This window comes from Heteronotia binoei, chromosome 13 (genome assembly GCF_032191835.1).
Source record: "Heteronotia binoei isolate CCM8104 ecotype False Entrance Well chromosome 13, APGP_CSIRO_Hbin_v1, whole genome shotgun sequence".
NCBI classification, from domain to species: Eukaryota; Metazoa; Chordata; class Lepidosauria; order Squamata; family Gekkonidae; genus Heteronotia; species Heteronotia binoei.
Window position 1 is genome coordinate 70,702,991 of NC_083235.1, and position 27,050 is coordinate 70,730,040.

The following is a 27,050-nucleotide window of genomic DNA, read 5'->3' on the forward strand; positions in this document are numbered from 1 at the left end:
GTAATGAATTCCACAATTTAATTACTCCTTCAAAAAAGAAGCATTTCTTTTTGTTTCTCCTGACAAAAATCGAGTTATGGATATAGTTACGCTCCGTAGTGCAAGATGACTTGTTTGTCACAGCTGAGGGGGAAAAAGCATTGATAATCTTATGGGCAAGCTACCTCATCCTGCACAGAAAAAAGATGCTCATTTTATTAATAGCTTTCAGGACTGGGAAAAAAATGCTTCTCAAAAGATAATCTTTTCACAAGCTTATTCCTAGTATACAATTTATCATGGTAATGTAAATCATTCAGGCAGCTATGCGTACAAGTGATATTTGTAACTGTTAACTACGCCGTTGTGGGACACTCATACCTTCTGCATGCCATATTTTATTTGCAATAGCTTTTGTTGAATAAAAAATGTGTATTTTGTAATGGGCACTTACTTTAATTCTTCCCTCCCACTACTGTGTCATAGAAACAGCTATCAGGAAGCTTATTTTATATGGGGGATAGGGCAGGGAAGAAAAAGGATTCCCACAGTCAAAAGGAAGCATGAATGCTGGCTTGAGTCCTGCACGAAGAAGATAAGAGAGTGAGGTAATGGTGCAGGGTGAGTCTACAAGGGGAGGAAGCAAAGCGATTGGGAATCAGTAAGGCATAAAAGTATTACAAGAGCTTTCACTATTGGTTACAGTGCACTGGCTGACGGCAACCACACAAACAGCCGAAATGAAATTTAGTCTAATGCAGGGGCGTCGAACTCATTTTTTATGAGGGACGGATCTGACATAAATGATCCGGGCCATGTCAGGCTGGGCCATGCGTATAGCTATTTAAGATTAGGAAGCAGAGATATAGACTTTATAAAGGACACAAACACAAATATGCATTTTTTTTTAAAACTTAAAGCATGCTTAAAACGTTAGCACTCATTGGACTGAAAGGTGCTTTCTTTGTATTTCTCCCATGGGATCCAGCGAACTGGGCAAAGGAAGCTCTGGCTCTTTCCTTCCTTCCTCAGGGGATTGGGGGGGGGGGAGACGCCTCAGCCAATAGAAGGAAGAGAGGCTTGGCTCAGTAGCTCTGCTGTGCGATTGAGAGAGCCTGGAAAAATAAGCTCTGCCTCCCCGCCCTTCCTCCCTCAGCCAATAGAGGATTTGCTCTGTAGCTCCTGTGGAATTGAGCAAGCCTTGCCAAGCAAGCTGTTATGCAGAAGGAAGCAAGATACAGGGAGAATGAAGCAGATGGCAGCCTGGGGGCCTGATAGGACCCTTCAAGGGCCTGTTTCGGCCCCCCTGACTGCATGTTTGACGCCCCTGGTCTAATGAATTTTTCACTGCCTGCATTGGAACTTAAATCCAAAGTAAAGCTTGATGGCATTAACCTCTGATTCCAACTTGGTTTATTAGATTTCAGAAGGATTAAAAGTATTTTAATGTTCAGCTATTTAGAATTAGGGTGCAACATGGGTCTGAAGTAAGAACACTTCACTTGTAAATTTTAACAAGGCTGCGCTATAAAAATGGAAGTCTGGACAGATTGTCAGGGAACTCCCCTCATAGGAGTCCATGGGTTACTGAATTGCACTCTAAGTTCTATCTCACCAGTTTTTCTGCTGATGCGTGTAGAGGAATACCCCTTTTATTCATGAAGAGGCCATTGCCCAGGGACATGAGGCCCATGTGTTTTTGGATAATTCAGTGCAAAGATCTCTACACAAAGTTATTTATTTAAAATATTTTTAACCTCCCCCACCCCCACGCAAAGGGTCCTAAAGTTACAGCTCACATTCACTTTTTCCTTATACCCCTCCCAAACCAACCGCCAGAAGAGTAGCTTGACATGGATATGCCAATTTCTTTTTACAGGGTCATTTGCATAGCAAAGTATTTCCAGTCCCATATAAGAGATTTAACACAAGGTGATTATGCACTTTAAGAAATCTGCACACACTTGCACTGATTTTCAAAACTCATTCATTAATTCAGATACACACCCCAGCCCATTTGGTCTCTCACCACTGAACACGGTTGGCCTCTTTTCTTTTCCAGAGTGATTCCAAGCCAAGTTTAAATTTGCTTTTACGAAAATCCTTGAGCGCTCCCTGAATAATTGAACACAAGGCCTGGAATCCTTGCAGATGGCACAAGATTTCTTTAAAAGCACCAACACACTTTGCCAGAGAAGGATTCAACTCTAGTTACACACACAAGTTCTGAATAGAAGAAAACAAAATGCATATAAAACACCCCCTTGGTCAAAAGGGGGTGGGGGAGGTATTTTCACAGTACATTTCATAGTACCACAAAAAGGCACTAAGGCAGGGACAATTGCCACGAAGTTCAAGCACCATATTCTGCCAAAAGGCATTAGGAAAGGGACCAAAGATCAAGAATTGCATAGGAGAAAATGACCTTCAAAAAAGAAAAGTCTAGAAACAGGCAGTGCGACAGGACATTGCCTTGTCACTTCCTACCAGGCCTCCCTCTCACAGGATCCTGTCAGTCCCACAGATGAAGGATGTCACTGAGTCCTTTCCAGCTCATCAAAACCAGACCAGGCACAAGAGGAAGAGGTGGGCAGAGCAGGTTCATTGTTCTTCCCTGCAAACTGGGGTCACAGCATCAAAGGTTTGGCAGAAGACTGCAGTCTACCGCTGCACTGTAGAGCAAATGCCTCCAGTACAACAAAACTACATCCCAGCTGGGGCTCAAGACATGACAGGGAAATGATCTTACTTCACTGCTAAACCCCCCAGAAGCAGCTACTCAATGCCCAGAAACTGCCATGCAAGAGCATGAAGCACATATATGTTTCCGCATATCCAGGAAGTTTACAAAAGTTACAGTTGTTCCACTTCATTTTTTTTTTGGGGAAGGGGGGGCGGGGATGCATCTCAAAAACCAGACTCTACTGCATGAGTAAAACTCAGGGACAGGGGGATTTCCATGGGGAAGCCAGAAACAGATATGCCTTGCATTTTGTCACCAAAGTGACTTCTATCCACTCCTAGTTGCTGAAAATCCAGCAAGATTATAATCCTCTCCCACAAACTCATTTAATGGCCTCCCAAAACCATCAGTGCAAGATCTGGTCCAAATCATACTTCTCACAGAACTTGGTGGTGAAAGGCAAACAAGTGAGATACTCAGTCCAGTGCCAATTAATGGGGTACACATACAGCCAGATCACAAGAGAAGCAAACAGACCGATGAAGACCAGCAGGGAGACTATGATCATGATTCTTTTGCGATACTTGTCCACAGTACCAAAGGTGATGTAGGGTAGAAACGAAAATGAAAGCAAGAGGCCACTGAGGAAGCCAAATATGTGTGCTATGTTGTCAATCCATGGCAAGAGGCCACAGACAAAGAGGAAGAGGACAATTCCAGACAGGTTCAAAAAAGCCTTCCAGGGCTTCTCGAGAACCTGCCAGCTCTGGAAAAGTTCCACAAAAAGGCAGGCGAGCAAACCAAATTGGGATCCTGCTGGACCAACCTGAAATAGAGGAAATGGAATAAAGTTAGTTCTGGTCTAATTAATCCATCCAAGATACCTTGCCGCAACACCTCACTCAACAAAAACCCTGTAGACAGTATAACTCCAGTGTGTTCAGTCATGAAGCTTCAGCATAATGACTCCTGAATGGTCTCAAATTCTGAGATCTTGTGACCTTCCCCCCACCCCCGCTGGATTACAAATACTGGCTAGCTGATCAAGGAATCTAACCAAAGCCACGGTGTTCAAAACTCTAGATCCAATCTGATTCCAAGTGAAGGGTAGGTAAATATTTCTACATATTTCAGTCTACAATGCGCAGGCAAGTTGGGGACTATACCAGTGAACACCTTGAGGAATAGGCAGAGCACAGTTGAAGGGTGGGGGGTTCTCAGGAAGGAGGACTGGGAAAAGCCAAAGACCCTGCAAACCTGTCGCCAATCATGGTTCAGTGGTCTGACTTGGATTATGCAGCTCCTTTCCAGTGAAATGCGTCATGAACTGTAAGGAGATGTGCTCAGCTTTACTAAAGCACTCTCTGACTTGAAGGTGCATCTCCAACTCCCCTTTTACATAATTTCTTTTATTTAGTCCTGGATTTTCAATGCAGCAGCTATATTACTAGGAGAGTACACTGTCACAGGGCTTCCTTCCTGTTCTGTTCCACAAGATTCTGTGCTCACCATTAAGAAAAGGGTATCTTTGCTACTTTGCCTAAGCTTAATCGGTTTGCATGTTTTATTCCAAGTCTGAGGCTTAATTTCAGCATTTGGAATTCATCCTCACCCTGGTTTCTGTGCATTACACTGATGGGATCTCAAGTGTCCCTAGAATCCCCCCCCTCTGGGAACTTCTAGAGCTTAAAAAACAACTTTGGTGCAAACTCTGCTCCCACTTGCCTCAAAGACTCTTTTTCTTTGGGAAAGCTCATTCCCTCTCTCTTCTCTCTTCCCTTATTTTAATCAAAACAAACAAGATACAGAAACAAGAACAATTGACTCAGAAAGTTCCCAAAGGGGTAATTGCTGGGGAGGTCTATGAAGAGACGAGTGGTAGAGATGACCCTACCTACTCCAGGCATGTATGGCCTTGCCCTTAATGCTGAAGAAAGCAGAGCTCATGCCAAAAACATTTTTAACTCTGGAAATTTCCAAAGGACTCTGTGCATTTGCAAGAGCCCATCAATGTAACTGCATGGATGACCACTTGTGGAACACCAGTCACAGGTAAGCAACCTGTTCTTTATTAAACAGAAGCAGGAGACCAGTCCTTGCATGTTAGACCTCTTAAATTTGGAAATGTACACAGCATCTTGTTTGCAAGATTTGAGATTCCTGAGAGTCTCTGCTTTAATTTTCATTTTAAAGTACTTTAATATGGCAGGCGGTAACGCTGGGGATGGTGTGGGCTTTGGCCTCCAGTCATAACATGTCAATTAATCCTTTCTGGACAGGACAGCCTGGATCTTCAAGCGATAGACGCAGAAGCCTTATGGTGCCTGGACAGCTCCACATGATGCCTTATTCCCATTCAAGTAATGAATCACTGACCAAATTCAATGCCAGCAGGTAGACTGAACAGTAAGAGCACAGCACCGCGAGCTTTAATCAAATGCTGTTTTACTCACCACTGTGTAAGAACAAGCCCAGGGTCAGATTATAAACAATGAAAGACGTGTTTGGCTTCCCAACTCAAGGGCAGTAAACACACTTGTTAGCCAACTCCTACGCATGCTACAACAAAGCTCTGGGATTCTGGTGTTCAGTGATATAAACAACGTCCACTTTGGATAGTGGCAGCCCTTCTTTGCTCCTCAGTGTCCTGCTGCTCTAGCATATGCTGCATGCATTCTTCTGCCTCCCATAGGGATATACTTGTTCAAGCATCAGCAGAAATAAGCCTTTTAATCACACTATGCTCCATTCTGTCTGAGAAATAGGCTAAGCCCACGGCAGTGTATTCTACTAGTTCACAGAAGGTAGCGCCACTGTGGATTAGGCACCTGAACACAGAATTCAACATTCTAAGGATCCAAGTTTTCATTAACAGACAATTCACACTGCAGGCCCTCATGACTATCAGCAATACACAGGCCTGAAAGTGTACAGGCAACGCCTATGGGAAGGCTCAGAAACTAGAAGTGGAGCTCCAGAACCATGCAAAACTACCGCCCTAGGATGAGAGCGAATTGGCACAGTGACTGGGTGAAATAAAAACCTCTGCGTCAAGGAGAAAGGGAAAAGAGATAAGAAGGGCCTGTAATGTTAGCACAGCATCCATTTTTAACACTCCAAAGAAGAAGAACAAAACACAACAAAACAGCCATTGCTTTATTGCATCCATCTCACGGCAGATGACAAGGCCTGAAGTATTCCATGAAGAACAAGTAAACCTGGATACTTGAAAGAAACTTTCACTATCCCTCTCCCAGTGGTAAGAAGCTGACTGTTCCTTTCCTTGTTTGGTTCAAACATCAACAGTGACCCAGAGCAGCTGTGTGGGCCTATTCCAGGTATCCATCCCTCCTGGTTTCCAGGACAGGGAAGGCTAAACAAGGTCTGTGAACCAAAAGAAAAGGACTCTCTAAGCCATGAGGCTCGTGAGCATCCAGTGACTCAGCAGCAAAACTGCAAGCTCCTCTCCCAGAGCTGCATTCCAAGAAACTGCTGATGCTGCCCCAGAGATTAGCAGGGTGATCTCCTTTAGACCTCACAGATTAGCCACCTGCCTGTTGTTATCAGTGGAAAAAGGGTGTGTGGGAACTCTCACGTGCAAGCCAATTGGGCAGCCCCCACGTGCTGGCATGGCACACGGAGGCTGGAGGGCCGCTTTTCTGACAAGTATCTCTTTGCCCTACTTTTCAAATAGCCTCCGAAAAAGAAGCAAGTGAGGTCACACCTCCATTAAGAGAGAAAAAGGATTACTGGTGCCTTATTCTCAGCATCCACCTTATGGAAAATGTTTCGCCTGTCAAATCATACAATTGTGTCAGCATTAAATTAATTACAAGACACTATCGCAAGCAGTCATTTATTTTGTCCGCACAAGGAAGTTTAAATCAGTTGATCCTCTTTCCCTGTTCCCCAAAGGAGTAGGGTGCTTTTCTCAGAGTTTCTTTAGATGAAGTTAAGCCAAGCAGTCAAGAGGCCTCTTAAGCTCCCTCTGGGGATTTTATCTTCAGCATGCCATGCTAGACCCACTTGTGAACCTCCTGATGGCATTTGGGGTTGTTTTTGGCCACTGTGTGACACAGAGTGTTGGACTGGAGGGGCCATTGGCCTGATCCAACATGGCTTCTCTTCTGTTCTTATGTGACACAGAGTGTTGGACTGGAGGGGCCATTGGCCTGATCCAACATGGCTTCTCTTCTGTTCTTATGTGATACAGAGTGTTGGACTGGAGGGGCCATTGGCCTGATCCAACATGGCTTCTCTTCTGTTCTTATGTGATACAGAGTGTTGGACTGGAGGGGCCATTGGCCTGATCCAACATGGCTTCTCTTATGTTCTTCTGTGACACAGAGTGTTGGACTGGATGGGCCAATGGCCTGATCCAACATGGCTTCTCTTATGTTCTTATGGTGGTTACAGAGTCAAAAGAGGATCTAAGAGACCCAGGTTCAAAATCCCCATTCAACCATGAAACTCACAAGGCAGCTTCCAGTGTTGTTGAAAGGATAAAATGGGAGAATGAAGTACTTGTTGGAGAAAGGGGTGACCACAATGTTCTCATTCTATATTAAAAACAAGCACTCATCATCTCTGAAAGGTGTATCAGGCTTGGAGACAGGAAGATTTGACCAAGGCCACTCTCCTACAAAGTTTCCTGAGTAAAAATTTAAACTTGAGTCTCCCACATCTAGCAAGTTCTGTTATCCAAAAAGCAGCACAATTGCTTGCTGACTGCGAAACAGAAACTGAGGGGCTGATTCTGCACTCAACTTGCTCCGGGGCAGACTTCCGTTTCTGGGCGGAGCAAGCTGGCAATTTCGCACCAGTTGCTCCGCGTCGCCATTTTGCATGGGGGAAACCTGCAATTTGCCGTGCTGCAGTGTAAACCTGCTTTTTTCAGGTGCGAATCACCAGCTTGCTCCACACAGAAACGGAAGCCTGCCCCGGAGCAAGGTGAGTGCGGAATCAGCCAAGGTTTCCCCTGTGCACAACTTACAATTAAGTTCCAGCAAGAAAAATGCCTTCAAGGCTGGACAGATACTACCTTAAGGCACCTGAGCTCTGTGGCAGATCTTTCAATGGATGGCAACGGGGAAATGGGAACACCATCACTGACTACCCTTTTCTGGTGATAGTTGTTTAGGAACCTTTCCTAACAAGTAAGCAAGGAAGCCAAATCCCATATTATCCAATTCCCCCTGATTTGCATTCTTGGTTTGAACTAGGCCAGGTCAGCTTGTTTAAGGGACTGACCAGTTATCAGCTGGTGCTTACAATCCCCTTAGGGGGCTTCTTGGTATGAGAATGAAGAGAGAAACTTGTGAGCAGTCTTATAACATCCCCGCCCCCCAAGCCAGTTGTCTTCAGAAACCAAAGGGATACCTGGAATAAGATTTTCACAGGGGATTTTTAGGGGAAGGATGGTGGCTCAGTGGTAGAGCATCTGCTTGGGAAGCAGAAGGTCCCAGGTTCAATCCCCGGCATCTCCAAAAAAGGGTCCAGGCAAATAGGTGTGAAAAACCTCAGCTTGAGACCCTGGGGAGCCGCTGCCAGTCTGAGAAGACAATACTGACTTTGATGGACCAAGGGTCTGGTTCAGTAGAAGGCAGCTTCATATGCAGGAGGGACGGTGGCTCAGTGGTAGAGCATCTGCTTGGTAAGCAGAAGGTCCCAGGTTCAATCCCTGGCATCTCCAACTAAAAGGGTCCAGACAAATAGGTGTGAAAAACCTCAGCTTGAGATCCTGGAGAGCCGCTGCCAGTCTGAGAAGACAATACTGACTTTGATGGACCAAGGGTCTGGTTCAGTAGAAGGCAGCTTCATATGCAGGAGGGACGGTGGCTCAGTGGTAGAGCATCTGCTTGGGAAGCAGAAGGTTCCAGGTTCAATCCCCAGCATCTCCAAAAAAGGGACCAGGCAAGTAGGTGTGAAAAACCTCAGCTTGAGACCCTGGAGAGCCGCTGCCAGTCTGAGAAGACAAGACTGACTTTGATGGACCAAAGGTCTGGTTCAGTAGAAGGCAGCTTCATATGTTCATATTAGGGGAGGGATGGTGGCTCAGTGGTAGAGCATCTGCTTGGGAAGCAGAAGGTCCCAGGTTCAATCCCCAGCATCCCCAACTAAAAGGGTCCAGGCAAATAGATGTGAAAAACCTCAGCTTGAGACCCTGGAGAGCCGCTGCCAGTCTGAGAAGACAATACTGACTTTGATGGACCCAGGGTCTGGTTCAGTAGAAGGCAGCTTCATATGTTCACAGGATCAGAAGGAGCTCAGGGCCTGCAGCTCCCTTAATTAACATTACTTTTTGACTGCCTTCCCAAGGGAGTGTGTATATAAGTCTTGGGAGAAAGAGGAAAAAAAAGTGGCGGAGACCTCTATGAGAAACTAAAGAGGGCACTGAGTACCAGAGGTCACACAAAAGAAAAGGCTACGTATTGAAATGTGTGCAAACCAAATATTAACCATATACACTGCAAAAAGTAGAGTGTGATGAGTAAAAACAATCTCTATATACAGTGCAAAATACAGTAAAAGTATGACCATTCAAATATATATTAAAAATTCAATGCATAATACAGTAAGTACAATACAGTAAAGGGACTGACGGTCTGCCAGCTCATTAAGACACCATGTCACCCTTGGCTTATGCATCAGGTTTAGAGAAGAGGTTCAGGACTGGCTTGCTGTTGATATAGACACTCAGATGGTATTGCGAGGATAATTTTGAAGAAAATAAAAAGGTCCGCGGAGAACATTTTGCCACCCGAATTCAGAGGGTTTTTGCATCTGCTTAGAGAAGAGGTTGTGGACTGGCTTGCTCCCAAGATAAACACTAAATTGTAACAAGAGGCTGATAACTTGGAAGAAAATAGGAATACTCCTGAGGAAGACTTTGACAAAATGAGTCTACATTCGGGTGCTCATTGTGTAACATCATGAGGATAGGTAACATGGACTTCACTTTAATATTATAAAGATGTACTTCTCTATAATATGACAAAAGATTTATGTAATTATCGTACAAAGTTTTACTAAACATGTTAACTGCCATATAACAGTGTTTGTTTGTATTCCCTGTAATATAAACTGTAATCCCAAATTGTTGGTTTTTTTAAAGAATCTTTTCAAGGCAGAAGCAAGGGAGACAAATATACACATGTAAACATCCAAAAGCCCTCTCTCTGAAATAACAACTTTTCAATATTATAAGATTGATGAGGCCTAGACTGAATCTTCTCAATGACAATTTTTTTTTTTTTAAATTAGTGGGTTGATGATGTTTTTCAACAAAATGTGTCATTATGGGAGTTTCAAAACTGAGATTCCTAATTTTGCTATGATGTTTGGATAATCCGTTCTTTAAAAGATGTTTTTGCTCTCACATACAAAAGAGTACATGGGTGTATTAAAACATAAACAACTTGAGAAGATAAACAATTGGAGAAGTTATTTACGATGAAAACTTTTTTGCCGAGAGGTTGTGTGAAGCTTTTAATCTGAGCTGCCTAGGCACAGCTAATGCATCCACTGAACATGCAGCGACCCATCAAAATAGGCAATGCCTCCGATGTCTTCAAATCAGCATGTACCAGTAAGTCCTTAATGGATTGTGACTTCTTAAAACCAGTAACAGTTCATGCTTCACAGGATGGAATACACTTTAGACGATACCAATGCCTGAGAATTATATTCTTAATCTGTAAAGCAAGTGAGGAAAATTCCAGTGGAAAAAATATTGCACCTTCCTTGTTGGGCTTGAAATGAACAAACAATTTCCTCCTTAATTTGCAATTAGCTTGATTTAAGGCTGATGTCACTACTCTTCTGGGATATCCATGCTGATAAAAATTTCTGAGTCATGGATTAGGCTTCACCAGAGTAGACAGAAGCAGATGAAATATTATGTTTAATACATAAAACAATTACCGCAAGGAAGGTTCCTGATTAACCATGGTGGATGAAAATTGGAATAATGAAAAAAAAAGAATTTTTATCTTTAGGTTTCACAAAAGGTTTAACATATAAATAGCCTGCATGAGCATATACCAATGTATCAAAAAAAGAAATCTGAGCAGAGTCTGGGATGCAAGCTACTCAACCACTCTACAGATTTACAAAATTTATCATTTGCATTAAAAATCATAAAAATATTGTCCATATATCTGTAATAAAATTAAACGAGTCAAAAAAAGAGGAAGAAGATTATAGATACGTGACTTAAATACACTTCTTAATCATCTGATTAGTGGATAAATAGCAAGTGTAATTTTTCTGCTCTTAATAAGTCTGCTTAGATGTTATATTAGACTTGAAGTTGTTCTGATTCTTGTCTTTTATAGACAATTTACTTGAACATACATAGCTGCTTTATACTGAATCAGACCTTTGGTCCATCAAAGTCAGTATTGTCTTTTCAGACTGGCAGCGGCTCTCCAGTGTCTCAAGCTGAGGTTTTTTATGCCTATTTGCCTGGATGCTTTTTAGTTGAACCTGGGACCTTCTGCTTCCCAAGCAGATGCTCTACCACTGAGCCACCGTCCCTCCCCATCTGGTCAATAGAATTGTGACAGAAACAATTATGATGAAGAAACTGAAACAGCGTCTTAAGTAGCCAGCAGACCATCAATAGCTGTACTTTTCCTTGTTATAGCTTAGTGTATTATGCATTTAATTTTTAAAATATATATCTGAATGATCACACTTTACTGTATTTTGCCCTGTATATAGGTCTTGGCCATTGTCACTGGTCCCTGCCATGCCGAATGCTGCCTCTTGCTCACTGTGCACCAAATATTTTGAAAACTTGGTGTTGAAATCAAAATGAATCACACATTTTGCACGCTCTTGTCTCCAAAAATGGATACATAAAGTGCTCTTGACGGCTGCTCAGTTACTAAACTGCGTTTCCCCTTAAGGCTTATTGGCGCCTTTCATTGCTGGGCTACGGAGCCTACTCAACTCGGAACGCAGTTGGCGCATTTTCAGTTTAGACTGTCATATACAAGAGAATGTAATCCACCTCCATCCAGAAGCCCAAATGCCCTTACCTCTGCCCTGTACGGGAGGAAGATGGCGCTCGCCAGATTGCCTGTGATGCCGCTAAGGATGAAAATAATAGTGATTCTATGCCAGCCTGCCAGCTTCTCCAAATCCCTGAGAACTGTCATCTGAAAAACCACTGAAACCAGGCAGTGGATAATTCTGCAAGGGAAAGAAACACACGCTGCATGTATAACTAAGTGCCGACTGCTTCAAGCAGCTTCAAACAAAATTGCTTCATCCACACTGAAACCAGGCTGGGTGACAGCAGGTGCCCTTTGAGATATATCAGCTCATCCTTTGATGAGTTGATATGTTCACAAAATTTATCATTTGAGATATATTAATGTATTTGCAAAGGCATTGTGAAGTCTAGCAACTTTTGGGCCACCCTTCCCCCAAGGTACCGTATTTTTCGGACCATAAGACGCACCCCCCCCCCAAAAAAAGTGGGGGGAAAGTGTGTGCGTCTTATGGAGCGAAGGGACGATAGGACGTACCTTCCTCCTGGGGGGCGATCCGCTGCCTCCGCCTCCGATCCCGGCGCTTCCCCCGCGCCTGCCTGCCTGGCTCCAGCTCTGCTTCCAGCAAGCGCTGGGATCGCTCCACGCTGCCCCCACCACAAACCCAGCGCTTCGCGAGCGCCGGCTGCGGAGGGGGCAGCGTGCTTCCTCCGTGCCTGTCTGCCTGGCTCCAGCTCTGACGCTTACAGCAAGCGCCAAGATCGCTCTCTCTGCCCTCCGATCCCGGCACTTGCTTTAAGCATCAGAGCTGGAGCCAGGCAGACAGGCACAGAGGAAGCACGCTGCCCCCTCCGCAGCCGGCGCTCGCGAAGCACTGGGTTTGCAGTGGGGGCAGCGTGCAGCGATCCCAGCGCTTGCTGGAAGCAGAGATGGAGCCAGGCAGGCAGGCGCGGGGGAAGCGCCGGGATCGGAGACGGAGGCAGCGGATCGCCCCCCAGGAGGAAGGTGTGTCCTATGGTCCGGAGCGTCTTATGGACCGAAAAATACGGTACTTAAGGAAGCATACATGATTCTCCCTGTAAGGGTGAGACTGGCTTAGGCCCCAAACAGCAGCTCTGGTGAACTAAAAGGAAAGCTCTAACCTGCGTTGCAGGAATGATCTGGCTTTCATCTTGGCAGAACTGCTGAGTCACCTTAATTAACAGCTGGACTGAATGGAGGGATGGGGAAGGGGCAGCAAATCAAGGTTTTCTCTCTCAGAGCAAAGCTAAGCAGGGGGAAAAGGTTTTTTATTGCGGGTCTTTTGGGGCAGGGAATTCTTTTGCCTTTGAAGTTTGGATAACGTTTGCCTGGTTTTAATTGATTTGTTGTCATTTGTGAACCTCTGGAAGTACTTCGATTTTCTTTGCCTGATTAATTACTGCCATTTGAAGTCTCTCTGCCTTCTCTGCAATAATAAAGAAACTTCTGTCTGATCTGCTGGACCTTTGAGTTCAGGATCCCAGAAAAGGATTTAAAAGCTGGTACACTATATTCCCCCCTCCTTCATTTAAACCTAACAAGTCTGTCAGATAGGTTATGGTCAGAGAGGGACAGACCCAAGGTCATGCCTTGGGCTTTGTGGTTATGGAAATTTGAGCCGAGGTCTCTGCACGTCCAGTATGCTAACCACTACACAATACCGGCTCTCGAGTGAGACATGAAGAAGACCCTCAAGCTGCCAGACATCTGCTGGCAGAACTCAACCTCTACGACAGTTTCGAGGGAAGAGACCGAAAACTTCTCACAGGCTGAAACCAAGATTATGACTCCACTATCATCACCAGTTGAACTTCTTTCCAGCTAAATTTATCAGATAGGATGGACAAACAGACAGACAAGTTAACTAGATGGAAATCTAGGAACTGGGGGAATGACAGAGAGCTGAACAAACAACACTGCTGAGCTTACAGCAGCCGCAGCACATAAGATTCCCCAAAGCAAAGCCAGCTTAGATTTTCCTGGTAGACTTTCTATATCACCCCTATGGCCAATCAGGCTGCAGCTGATCACCAACAGGCCGAGCTCATACTAGAAGACCAGAAAGCCAGCCTGAAGGTTCCCTCCTGCACAAGGATGAGTCTGCACCTCCCTGGCATTGTCTTCCTCCACTCTTCTCACCTACCCTGCATGAAGGAACAAGGACAACCAGAGTCTGTAAAACTGGTCAGGAACCTCTGGGTTCAGAAATGGCAGCAGGCCACACACTTCATCCATGCAGTGAACCTGGGAAGGGAAGGGAAAACAAATATATTCAAGCACATAGGAAGCCAGAAAGCTTTGGGAAGGGAAGAATCCAAGCCCCTTCTACTTTGGTAAAAGCAATGCTCATTAACACGACTGAATCACTTTTTTATTTATTTATTTGATTTGATTTATATCCTGCCCTACCCCACCGAAGCGGGCTCAGGGTGGCTCACAACACAAAAGTTCTAACAATGAAATTCGAAATTATAAATACAATAACAATTTACATAATTAAAACATTAAAAACATTAAAATCCGTACATCAATCCAACAGTGTGCTATCTATAAACTCCCTTCAGTATTTTGGTAGTTTGGTGCCGGTCAGTTATAGGCCAACCGGAAGAGGACTGTCTTACAGGCCCTGCGGAACTGTCCAATATCCCGCAGGGCCCTGACCTCTTCCGGTAACTGGTTCCACCAGCAAGGGGCTGTTATTGAGAAGGCCCTGTCCGTGGTTGACTTCAACCGGGCCTCCTTTGGCCCGGGGATTACAAGCAGATTTTGGGAGCCAGATCGCAGTACTCTCTGGGGAACATATGGGAAGAGACGGTCCCTAAGGTAGGCAGGTCCTAGACCATATAGGGCTTTAAAGGTGATAACCAGCACCTTGTACCGGACTCGGTATATTATTGGCAGCCAGTGCAGTCCCCGGAGGCCCAGGGACTGAATGTGCTCCCGTCTAGGGAGCCCTAATAACAGCCGAGCGGCGGCGTTCTGCACTAGTTGCAACTTCCGGGTTCGGCACAGGGGCAGCCCCATGTAGAGGGCATTACAGTAATCCAACCTTGAGGTGACCGCTGCATGGATCACTGTTGCTAGATCGTCCTGCTCCAGGAAGGGAGCCAACTGCCTCGCCTGCCTAAGATGAAAAAATGCGGACTTAGCAGTGGCTGCTACCTGGGCTTCCATAGTTAAGGCAGGCTCAAGTAGTACCCCCAAGCTCTTGACCCTGTGCGCCACTGTCAGTAGCTGATGATCAGTCTCCCCCCACTATAGGCTCAGGGAAATGGAGACTATTGCTCATCACAGGGTCACTCAATCTACTGCTTTTCCCTTAATGTAAGGTAGAACTGGAAGGCAGATGACAAGGGTATAAAGGCATCTGCCTTGATGCAAAAAACAGCAGCTGCTTTCTGGTTGATCTAACTTTGAACATATGAGGCCAGTGTGGTGTAGTGGTTAGGGAGTCAGCCCAGGACTGGGAAGACTCATGATCAAATCTCCAATCAGCCAGAAAGCTTGCTGGGTGACACTGGGCCAGTCACTCATTCTCAGTCTAACCTTCTAGTAGAGTTGTGAGATTAAGATGGTGGAAATAAGAGCAATGGACCATGAGGAACTTCAGAAGAGGAAGAACTACATAGTGGGGACAAAAAGTTACAACCTTGGGTAGCGAACCCAACATGAATAATTTTAGGGGCTCTCCAGAATGCTATTCACTGTTCCTCAAGGTTAGGAGTTTTTCCTATTCACCTCGTCTGTTTCCAGAAGCAGAAGAGGGAAGCTATATTAAAAAGAACATTTTTTGGGGGAGGGGGAGAACTAAATTTCCCCTCCTTTTTGCCTAGATAAAATCTGCTTCAAACTCACAGTACAGAAATAATATTTTTTTTAAAAAAAGAAGTTCAACTGAGGTAACCTCCACCAGTGGACAAGAACATCACAGACTGTTTCCTTGCCTCTGTAATGAGAATGTTGGGCCATGGTTTAGGTATGCCCGATGGTCAACTCTACTCTGAAAAAGCACTGAAGATGGGTTAGGGGATATGAAATCACAAGAATGATGAATCCAAACCTAACAAGAGGCTTTCAAAATGCAGAAAGCACAACTTGAGTGGCAGCAGAGAAGCAGCCCTTCCTGCCTAGATTATCTAGAAGGAACAGTTTGATAAATTTCTGCTTCTGTCTTTAGCAGTGGAATACCTTGGCCTCTATGCCCCATTTGTTGGCCCTGCAGGGCAGTTGGGTGGTAGCTGTGTGAAACAAGATAGATAGATGGACCATTGGTCTGATCCAGCAGATATCTTACTATTATTATTACGCTGTTGTTGTTCAGTCGCACAGCCGAGTCTGACTCTTCACGACCCCCATGGACCACATCATGCCATGCTCTTCTATCTTTCACTGTCCTCCTAAATTCACTCAAATTTATGTTCATTATTATTATTATAGATGGCTATAAAATTCTGGTCTTCTGCCCATACTCAGAAGTATAAATAAAGATCAATAACTTGAAGCCCTACCCCATTTCTGGTAATTATCAATGTCATTTTTAGAAAGAGAAACTAGGAGATATGCTTAGTCCCATGGACTTCCTTGGTGTTACATAGATACACTTACTAAATTACAAACATGAGGCAAACCATACAGATTTTCCTGTTCACACTTCCTAATGCATCACTTGCCTGTGAACAGAGAGTTGCTTCTTCATGGAAGTAGCCATGCATGAATTCACAGTATTCCCGAGTAGTGATCTCGCAGCTGGGAGTGGAGAGGGCGGGGGGAGACAGAGAGAGACAAGCAAGTTGCATCAGTTAACCATTCAATCCCCACCAAACTATACTTCAGCTTCTCTCCTCAGTAAATAGATTTGTAAACCAGACCAGCCTTTGAGGTTACATTAGTTAGTTCCTGCATGTCAGTACAGTACCATGAGGTCACTGGTGAACAAGAGGTCCTCAAACCTCAATCCCTACTCCCCACTCCTCATGCTGAACTGCCCCTCCCTTGGGCAGAACTGATTGGTGCTTTTTTCCAAAAAGGGAATAAAGGAGGTACACAGAAGGGGAGGCCTCTGAACTTAACATCCAGAGGAGGGTCTAGACGTCTGGACTTGTAGGTGAGAATTAATACAGCCTCTAATCCAGCTACTAATGGTAGAAGTAGAGACCCTGTGTCCTAAGGAAGCCTTCCTGAAAGAGACAAACATGGAATCAGTCTTATGAAAGGGTTTAGTCCTATCAAGGCAGAAACCTGAGGCCCTCTTTACATCCAAACAATGCCACTCCTTCTCCTGAGGGTGTTTGGGATTAAGACAGAGCTTTCTCTGTGCACCAGGAGCTCTGTGTCTTCCATAACAATACAGTCGTGCTCCATCTAGATCCAGCCTTTGTCCCAAATGTCAATTCTGTTGATTCTCCTCTCCTTCTGTCTCAATCTCCTTTGCCCCCTGTCACACATCAGCGGACCAGGAAGGGCCTTTGAGTGGTTGCCACCACTCTGGTAGGGGTCTGTACAGGAGAGCCCAAACCACCCCTGCATCTTCCTTATTAGCAAAACCTTTTAACCATGACCAGTGAGGACCCAGGTAGTTTAACAATAACAAGAAGGGTATTATAAGTGCTCAAAACAAAGTGGGTCGTAAAACTTCTTAGTGCACAGTGAATATGAAAACAGTAAAGGTTGGTACAAAAACGAAAAGCCGTCACACTGCTAGATATATGTTCCCTTTTTCTAATTTAAACCAATTCTCTCACCCTCCTTGAGTGAGGTAATCCTCCTGTTACCTTCTCTCCTGCAGCCTTTTCCAGAGAGAACACAGCCTGTCTGTGGCCTGGCCTTTTTATGCTTTCCTCCAGATCCCACTCCTCTGGGCAAGTTTTCACTCCAAAACCTCTTTCACCCAATCAGAGGGATAGAAGGGATTTTGAGAGATGTAGGCCCACTAGCCACTCCTACACAGGCTTCTATGGAGATTGTAGGCCTCCCTAGGCCTAGGATCATAACACCCTCATTCCTTTTCTATCAATCTACCACTCTTCTCTGATAATCTACCCATTTCCCCCATTCCTGTTATCTCAACTTCCTTCCCTCTTCCTATCAACTCCCCCCACACTCTTGGCACTCCACTACTCCCCCTATCCTTGGCATTCACTCACTCATACTCAGTTCTTCCTGAGTGGGAGTCACCATGGCTCCATAACAGACTGCCTCATTAGGTCCTGGAACCAGGACCTCTGTGGCCAAAACGGAGCTACTAACACTACTTCCACTGAGGACTATGATTCTCTTGATCACCTTTTGTATTATCTGTGTTGGAGGAAAGTCATATAGTAGTTGATTTGGCCACTCACAGCTTAAGGCTACCCCTATGGCTTGCTGGGACCTTGTCCTTGAGAGGAACCTTGGAACTTGGAAGTTTTGTTCCATTACAAAAAGGTCCACTTCTACCTTGCCGAACTTGTGGCATATCTGCTGGAAGGCTGCCTTGTTCAACACCCATTCTGCTTGGTTTAGAGCCCTCCTAGTGGGCCAGTCCACTAATGTGTTTCTTGTCCTGTCCCATGAACAGCCTTGATTGACCTCAGATGGGTTTCTGCTGATCTCATCATCAGCTTGACCTCTGCAAGGAGTGTCCTGGATCTGGTACTCCCCTGGCAGATGACATAGGATTTGGCTGTCATATTGTTTATGTGAACCAGGACATGCTGCCCTGTCAGGAGATCCTGGAAAGACCACATCCTTAGCCTTATTGCCCTGAGCTCCAGAAAGTTGATGTTTTCTGACGACTCTTCCCAAGACCAGATACCCTGAACCATGCCCTCCCCTGTGAGTGGGCCCCCCAGCCAAAGAAAGAAGGAAAGAAGGAAAGAAGGAAAGAAAGAAGGAAAGAAAGAAAGAAAGAAAGAAAGAAAGAAAGAAAGAAAGAAAGAAAGAAAGAAAGAAAGAAAGAAAGAAAGAAAGAAAGAAAGAAAGAAAGAAAGAAAGAAAGAAAGGGTTTGGTTCTCTGCTAAGCCTTGTATAATTACCTAATCTCCTTCTTTTAGGTTGAGAGAAAGAGAGTGGGAGATCCTATCCGTCCCCTGACTACATGATGCACTTCTGGAAGGAGAGTGATGTCCATATTTACTAGGAAAGGAGCTGAGGCTTGCTGTATCCAGTCTACCTGGAAAGCCTCTAGAAGTTGCACAGGGGGCCTGGGCACCTATTAAAAGAGAGCAACCGGGGAAGCCCCTGACCTGAAGGCTGGAGTCCCTGAGGCCTGGAAGATCCTGGTGGGGTGACAGATCCTGCCATGAGTAGTCAACAGAGCTGGGGGGAGGAATCCTCGCCACTGCAAAAGGATCCCTATTCCTTTTGCCACCAAACTTACTTGGTGCGGCTGGGAGGAAGATGTCCTTCCCACTCCCTGGTTAATCTCCCTCATAAAAAGAAAGGTTAAACGGAAAGAATGAACAAAAATAAACAATTAAGAATCGTGGCAACTGAGCAGAGTGCAGCCAAAGCCTTGAGGCAGGGCCAAAGACTGGGGTCTGAGAGAGAAGCCCCTCCCCTTCAGGAATCACAAAAGAGATCAGCAACCCTGCCTGCCTATAGGGAGGTGGTTGCTGTTCAGCCGCACAGTTGAGTCCAACTCTTTGTGACCCCATGGACCAAGTTATGCCAGGCCCTCCTGTCTTCCACCATCCTCCGAAGTCCACTCAAATTCATGTTAGTTACATCAGTAATGCTGTCCAGCCATCTCATCTTTTGCCATCCCCTTCTTTTGCCTTCTGTCTTTGCTTCTCCCAAAAGTTGCGACTACCCCACCCTGGACCACTGGAGAAACACCTATCCCCTCTCATTTGTTAATAATTCAGGGAAATATGAACTGTCAAATTTGCATGCCTTCAGACTGTGATCCCAGATAGCTGCACAGCATGTTACCATGCTTTAAAGATGATCGCTAAACTGAAGCATTAATCTCGATCTAGGCATCTCCCATGTAGTTTACTGACAAGAAAGTCAACAGTAAGCTATTAAGAAACTTTACTAAAACGGAGCTTCTAGAAAGTCCACATCACCTCCAGCGTTCCCTCTAAGCTGAGTTAGTGTAAGCTGCCTCACAGTTTAGCCTCCGACTCACACATTTTTGTCTTAGCTCAGGAAGGATGGTCCCAGAACAAACTAATTTCTACAGCAGCTAAATCGCTTGCTCACAACTTTGGAGCCATTCCAGTCTGGCTTTCGTCCAGGTCACGGGATGGGAGACGGTTTTGGTTGCCCTCATGGATGACCTCTTGCGACATCTGGATCGAGGCAGCTCAGCGGTACTGTTGTTGCTAGATCTGTCAGCCGCATTTGATATGGCTGACCGCCAGCTACTGTCTAGCTGCCTCGCCAAAGTGGGAATTCAAGGGTCTGCCTTACAATGACTAGCTTCTTTCTTTCAAGGTTGGGGACAAAGGGTGGTGATAGGGGAATAATCATCCCGGAGGCACCCACTCACATGTGGTGTGCCGCAAGGGGCAGTTCTTTCCCAGATGTTATTTAACATCTGCATGCACCCCCTTGCCCAGATTGTCAGGAGATATGGGCTGGGGTGTCATCAATATGCGGATGACACTCAGCTCTATCTATTGATGGGTGGCTGATCCGGCTGCACCCCGGACAACCTGGACCTGGCACTAGAAGCCGTGACATCTTAGCTCAGCCTGAGTCGACTGAAGTTGAATCCCATGAAGACGGAGGTTCTCTATCTGAGTTGCGGTGGCCCGGGAAGGGAGAGTCCCTTGCTGGCTTTTGATGGGGTGCCACTAATTCCAGCCCTGAAGGTCAAGAGCCTGGGAGTGCTCCTGGAGCCCTCCTTGTTTATGGAGGTCCAGGTAGCAACCACTGCCAAGTCCGCCTTTTTCCATCTGCGGTGGGTACGACAGTTGGCCCCTTTCTGGAGCACTGCGACTTAGCAATGGTGATCCATGCTATGGTCACCTTGAGAATAGATTACTGTAATGCCCTCTACATGGGGCTGCCCTTGACTCTGACTCGGAGACTGCAGATAGTGCAGAATGCTGCAGCACGGTTGTTAATGGGGCTCCCTCGTTGGGAGCACATTCAACCAGCGTTGAAAGAGCTGCACTGGCTGCCTATTGTGTACCGAGTCCATTTCAAAGTGCTGGTATTGATCTTTAAAGCCCTATATGGCTGAGGACCTGTCTATCTAAGGGACCACTTTCTCTACATGTTCCCCAGAGAGCAGTGTGTTCGGGAACTCAAAATCTACTGTCCATCCCTGGATCAAGGGAGGCCAGACTGGGCTCTATACAGGCCAGGGCCTTCTCAGTGGCAGCACCAATGCTGTGGAATGCTCTCCCCGAGGCCATAAGAGCCCTGCGGGCTCTCTCCCAATTCTGCAGGGCCTGTAAAACTGAACTTTTAAAACAAGCCTATAACAACTAGGGGAGAAGGCTGCCACTCTTATGCTGCTGGGCAACTCCACCAGAAGGACCACCAAGAGCTAAATGGAAGGCCTAGTATGCTCTGAGCCGCCTAAGCTTTTAATATGTTGTAAAGCACCAATTTTGTTTTAAATTGTTTTAAATGGTAAATTATTATGTCTTATAGTTTTATATCTGAAACTGAGATGTTGGTTTTATTTGATTGTTAGCTGCCCTGAGTCCATTTGGAATGAACGGGATATAAATGGAAAACAAACAAGTAGTTCATAAAGCAGAATTTTTGTTCACAAGACTCCACCTAAGAGGGGAGCTTTGGTCATCTGAAGTCCTGGTATCTTGCTGCTCAGATTTAGCAAAGTCTTAGTTACTTTGGCTAATGTGTTGGCTAATACATTACAAACCCAGAAGGGGTGATGAGCTCTACTTCTTGGGTTTAACCACATTACATGTAGCTGACCTTAACCCAACACTAACTTTGCTTAGTAAACTGACTGGAGCAAAGGTCAAACAAACAAAACCCAGGAGCACCAAGATAGAATTTAACACTGTGCAGTTTTTTAGCTGTGGAGCTGTTGGTATTATCTTGTTAGCAGCTTTGGGAGATGCTTCCACAATCACATGCTTACCTGCCTTTGGTCCCAATACAGCATGGCCTTCCTTTAATGTCACAGTCCATGTGCAAATAGCCAGTATGATTATTCTTGGCCTGATATGTACAGATCTGTGAAAGACACACATTGCACAATTAGAGAAGAGGCTTTGAGCATATGCTTGGGAAACCTATCCTAACCACTCTTGCTCCTTTTGCCTCTTTACCTTTGCTAATTAGTTTAATAACCTACTAGGGCTACTGCGATTCTACTACCACCATCAGGCTATCCTACATCCTTGACACACTACTTGTACATACAGGAATCCTCCAGTCCCTAACTGTGCTCTCCAGCTGGATCACTGGGCTCTTTAGTACTGAACTGGATCCTGAGTCAGAAGGCAGGAGAGTGAAAGGCATTAAGGCTCGGTTTGCTGTAAGGCCCAAGAAAGGAGCAGGGGAAGTGTTATCTAGGTATGTTCAGGCTTGTATATCTAGACTTCCTATATTTCCCTGTTCTCACTACACAGCTTCCTCCTCTTCCTTGTTCACCTACATTTGGCAGTCTCTGGAATTAAGCAATGAATTTTACCACTCAAACCTACCAAGGTTTTACTCCCCCTCCTCAGTAACATACCCCTACCCAGTAACATTACCTTCTCAAATGCGATTGGTGGGTATACTCAAGAGAGGAGCATACCCGTGAGTATGTGAAGGAACAGTGCACGAAGAGGTTTGCATTGTGTGCGATAGCCGGCACTGGCAATACACCAGAGCCATTCTCACTTCCCTACAAAACTTCCCAAAATCACCCATTTGTGCGCTTGCATGGCAGCAAGCACTTTGCAAAGTAAAAGCCCAAAATTAAGCGAGAAAGAAATCTTTACCGGCCACTTGGTGATGTCATCGGGCCATATGTGAGGTCTATTTGAAGCTGGTTCCTCACAAGTCCTGTTGGGATATAGCCAATCAGCAATGAGTGCTTAGAACATAGTGTCCAGCTCTGTTAAAAGAAACCCACACTTTCTAATTTATCTAAACATTTTTATTTTGCCACTCTTCCAAGATGCTCAGGATGACCTACACACCTCTTCTCCATTTTTATCCTCCCAGCATCCCTACAAGGTAGATTAAACTGAGTATAGGACTGGATCATGGACACTCAGTGAGCTTCATGACAGAGTGGAAATTTGAAGCCAGGTGTCTCTGTTTCTAATTCAACACTCTAACCCAGGGGTCCTCAAACTTTTTAAATAGGGGGCCAGTTCACTGTCCCTCAGACTGTTGGAGGGCCGGACTGCCGTTACTGTACAAGGCCGCGGGCCGTCAGTTCTCCGTCTTCTGCATCTCTCTCCCTTCCCCACACCACACACCCCGGCCTGGGAACTCACCTCACCTCGGTATCACCTCACACTCTGTCTCCGCTGCCTCAGCCCAGTGCCGGAAGTGTGCGTTGCTAACGCGAGTTTAGGTTGAACGTCACTTCCGGTCTGATTTTGCCATAACCCGGCGGGCCGCATAAACGTCCTCAGTGGGCCGCATCTGGCCCATGGGCCGTAGTTTGAGGACACCTGCTCTAACCACTACGCCACAGTGTCTTTCTGGATAGACCTTCCCTTTGTGGAATTAGGGAGGCAGAGCTACCTGGGATCCTGATGGCACACTGCTCCTGATGACCTTTCCAAACTGGAATTGCTGGGGTCAACATCTGGTGGGTTATGATCTGGCCACTTTACAAAAGTGGCTAAGGTTTCCTATTTGGAATAGAAGAAAAATGATTTTTAAAAATTAGGGGAAAGTTTAGAAGGAGCACAACCCCAGAGGAAGCCCCTTTATACAGAGTTCTTATTTGGGGCACACAGAAGTCAGCGCGATAAATGTGTGATATTCCTAGGCCCAACGAGGTATATCAGTTTATAGAAATAAAAAATAAGGATTTTTTTTAATCCAAAAAGGCATTTATGGACATTCTATGAATGAAATCAGCTCTATAAATTTTCTTAAAGTTACAAATTATAGGAGTTTCCCCAACCCCCATTCTTCTCAATTTTGGTTTGGGTTTTATACTGTTTTGTTATGGTCTGATATGTTATACATTTATGGCATGAGCTGGTCAAACAAAAGAGCAATTTAACCAATAAAATAAGTGAAGCAACCACGCTTCCAGAGGTGCCATTATGAAAAGCAATTCTTTGGATGCCATGGAAGCATGGTCTCACTGCTTCAGAATGACTCAGCAAAAAAAAAAAGCCTCACATTTTAGTTACAGTTCTCCGTCTTACTAATATTTTTGAGCCGAGCCAGCAATTATTATATGATCTTAAAAGAACAGATGTCATGCTTTTTGTTATTATAACAACAAAGATAAATCAAGATGAAAGCTGTTATCTAAAATTCTATAGAAACTATTTGGCATAAGCTGACCGAATGATCTGACTGGATACTAGTATAGCTGAGCTTGAATAAAAGCTGATTTTTCAGTGTTTATTCAGGGATCTGCTGGGGTGTCGGGAGCGGAGAGCTCCTCTCAGCTCTTGCCAGTCCAGCTGATTCACTCTTGTCCAGCTTCTCCAGAAGAAGCCCTTCCAGCCAGGTCTTCATGCGGTGGGGAGAGGCCTCCCCACCGTGCACAGATCCCAGGACCAGCTACTCCTGCAGCAGAGGTTATTTTTCTTCTCAGGTCTATTGGACCAGAAAAAATTCAGGATTTCCAAAAAAAATCCAGGTCTGAATGCAATACCAATGTCCTGAACCCAAAAATACCATTTTTGTACACCCCTAATAGAAACAGGAATTGAAATGCCCTGCGCCCTGAGCCTGCTTCAGTGGGGAGGGCGGAATATAAATCTGATAGATAGATAGATGATAGATAGATAGATAGATAGATAGATAGATAGATGATAGATAGGTAGGTAGATAGATAGATAGGTAGGTAGATAGATAGATGATAGATAGATAGATGATAGATAGATGATAGATAGATGATAGATAGATAGATAGATAGATAGATAGATAGATAGATAGATAGATAGATAGATAGATAGATAGATAGATAGATAGATAGATAGATAGATAGATAGATAGATAGATAGATAGATAGATAGATAGTTGTCTTCCAGAGCAACTCTCTGCTTGGCCCACTCACTGAGCAGTCTTCTCGCAGAGTCTGAATGCAGCCAGAGTTATCATTCTGGACGCAGCAGCCTGACTTGCGTTCTCGGTCTCTCTCCTTCTGGATCAGCTTCTCAATCTGTAGGTCCTTCCTTATGCAGGGGGAGAACTTAGCTCCTAGGTGGATCAAGTCAATCTGAAACGCAAAGCAGGGACGGAGGGAAGAGACCAAGAATTCTCAGTGGAAAAGGGGGATTTGCTCATATAATTTCTTTTCCCTCCACTTACAGTGAATGGTAACTGCCATCTGGGAAAGCCATTAGGGATGCGAGCTTCCAGGTGGTACACAGAGATCCCCTGGAATTACAGTTCATCTCTACAGAGATCAGGTCCCCTGATGAAAAAGGATGCTTTGGAGGGTGAACTCTATGGCATTGTACCCCACTGAGGTCCCCTCAGCTCCCCAGGCTCCACCCCCAAATCTCTATGATTTTTCCAACTTGAATCTGGCAACCATATTCCCCTTACCCCACCAGTGGCCAGGGGGGCACAGAAAGACAACTTTCTTGTATATCAGATTTTATTGGCTGGTATTGTTTCTCAAGCATTGCAAATGCAAATTAAAAAGAGAAAGAGAGAGAACATGTGCGCAGAGATATTCACAGGTCAAACCAAAAAACCAATGTCCACTTTGAATAATGCACGCTGTCTCATCCTTAAAATGGAAGGAATTTAATCCTCTTGGAAAAGTGCAAACAAAAATGGAAGCACAGCCTTTACCGAACTTGGGCCAATCCAGAAGTTCTCTTGCTGGATGTACTTCACACTCTCATAAACACCTTTGTTCCTCAGTACCTGCATTACCACAAGAGAAATTCCTACGTTAAGTCTCAGTAGCAAACAGCTTAGAAAAGGGGGCATATTGTAAGGAATTGGGAATTATTGTTCAGCTGCAAAAACAGATCCAAGATCAGGGACTGAATTTAGGCACATCATCTGATGCAAACAGAGCCACTGGCAAGAACTTCAGAGAAGTCCACCACTGAAATACGTCTTCACTCATTCAACTTCCAAATTGACCTCTGATAACTTTTGCTGAATTAAGTTTTTCAACTGGCTTACTACATCTGATGGAGTCTACCAAACAACCATGGCTGAATTTGTATAACTTGCTTATTTTATCCTGTTTGCAAAAAAAAGTCACACAAACTGGATTTTCTGGTTACAGATTTTGGTTCAACACCCAATTAGCCACTATCTGTCTATTTATATACATCAAGCAGAAATTAAATAAGTAGTATTAAGCTCACAAGTGCTGTCGTCAGGTGCTGGGCAAAGCCAACTGGAGCAATCCCATATGTGCAAATGATCAGCAGGGTAATGATGATATGGACAAAGGTGATCCAGTAGGTGAAGTAGGGCCTATTACAGAAAGAGGGAGAAAAAAAGCTTCTATGTTGATAAGAGCAGCCCTGTTATATAAAACCAATAGTCTGTCCACTATCAAGCATATAGGCCAAGGCCTTTTCCCAATGTTTCCTTCTAGCGCTGGTATTACATTTACTGTCCCTGATCATGGAGGCTTCCCTTTAGTCACCATGGCTAGTGATCACTGACAGACATATTGTCAGAGTATAGGAAGTTCTTCGTGTAGAGCAGTCTAATCAGCCCAGCCCCAGCTATAGTTCTAGTGAAGGCAAACTCAAACAACAGCCGGTTCAACAAGTATATTTGGGTTCAGGCAATAAGCATTAGTCCAAGTCAGTCCAATGGTGAGGTCACGCACATTCGGTCCAGCCAGTTCAGTAGTACAATATCACAATCCAGAAGAATAGTCATTTACCAGTCCATCAATCCAATATAGCCAATCAATCCAACAGAATAACACGCCACTCTCCAACTCCTCTCCACGTCTCTCCTTCAATATTCACCCACACGAGTTAGAAGTGTGGCCACTGTTGTTATACATCCATTAGCCAATCCCATTGCCCAATTAGCTAATGAGCAGCACATGTTGCTCACATGCTTCTAGTTTCAGCTGTATAGTGGGAGTTGCATAATCTTACGGCAGTATTATGAACCCTTAAAGTGACATATACTGTCACATGTCTTCAACAAATTTGAGTCCCTTTTGAAAACTGCCTTTTCTTATGGCTATCACAACATCCTCTGGCAGTGAATGCCATGGGGGCTACATGGGGCTGCCCTTCTCCCAAATCTGGCGACTTCAGCTAGTGCAGAATGCT

At 44.9% G+C, this 27,050-nt stretch overlaps 1 protein-coding gene across 1 annotated transcript in view; it reads right to left on the bottom strand.

The window, feature by feature from the left end:
- Positions 1-1,701: 1,701 nt before the first annotated feature.
- RHBDF2 (rhomboid 5 homolog 2) overlaps positions 1,702-27,050 on the bottom strand; it is a 43,965-nt gene continuing 18,616 nt past the window's right edge. Inside the window, exons 8-17 of the mRNA XM_060252457.1 lie at positions 26,115-26,226; positions 25,585-25,659; positions 24,839-25,000; positions 23,338-23,447; positions 22,581-22,644; positions 21,731-21,825; positions 16,353-16,428; positions 13,826-13,926; positions 11,707-11,860; positions 1,702-3,488 (exon numbers count right to left, since the gene is read on the bottom strand). Coding sequence (XP_060108440.1) covers positions 3,069-3,488; positions 11,707-11,860; positions 13,826-13,926; positions 16,353-16,428; positions 21,731-21,825; positions 22,581-22,644; positions 23,338-23,447; positions 24,839-25,000; positions 25,585-25,659; positions 26,115-26,226 — 1,369 coding nt within the window. The 3' untranslated portion in view covers positions 1,702-3,068. The remainder of the gene's footprint in view (positions 3,489-11,706; positions 11,861-13,825; positions 13,927-16,352; positions 16,429-21,730; positions 21,826-22,580; positions 22,645-23,337; positions 23,448-24,838; positions 25,001-25,584; positions 25,660-26,114; positions 26,227-27,050) is intronic.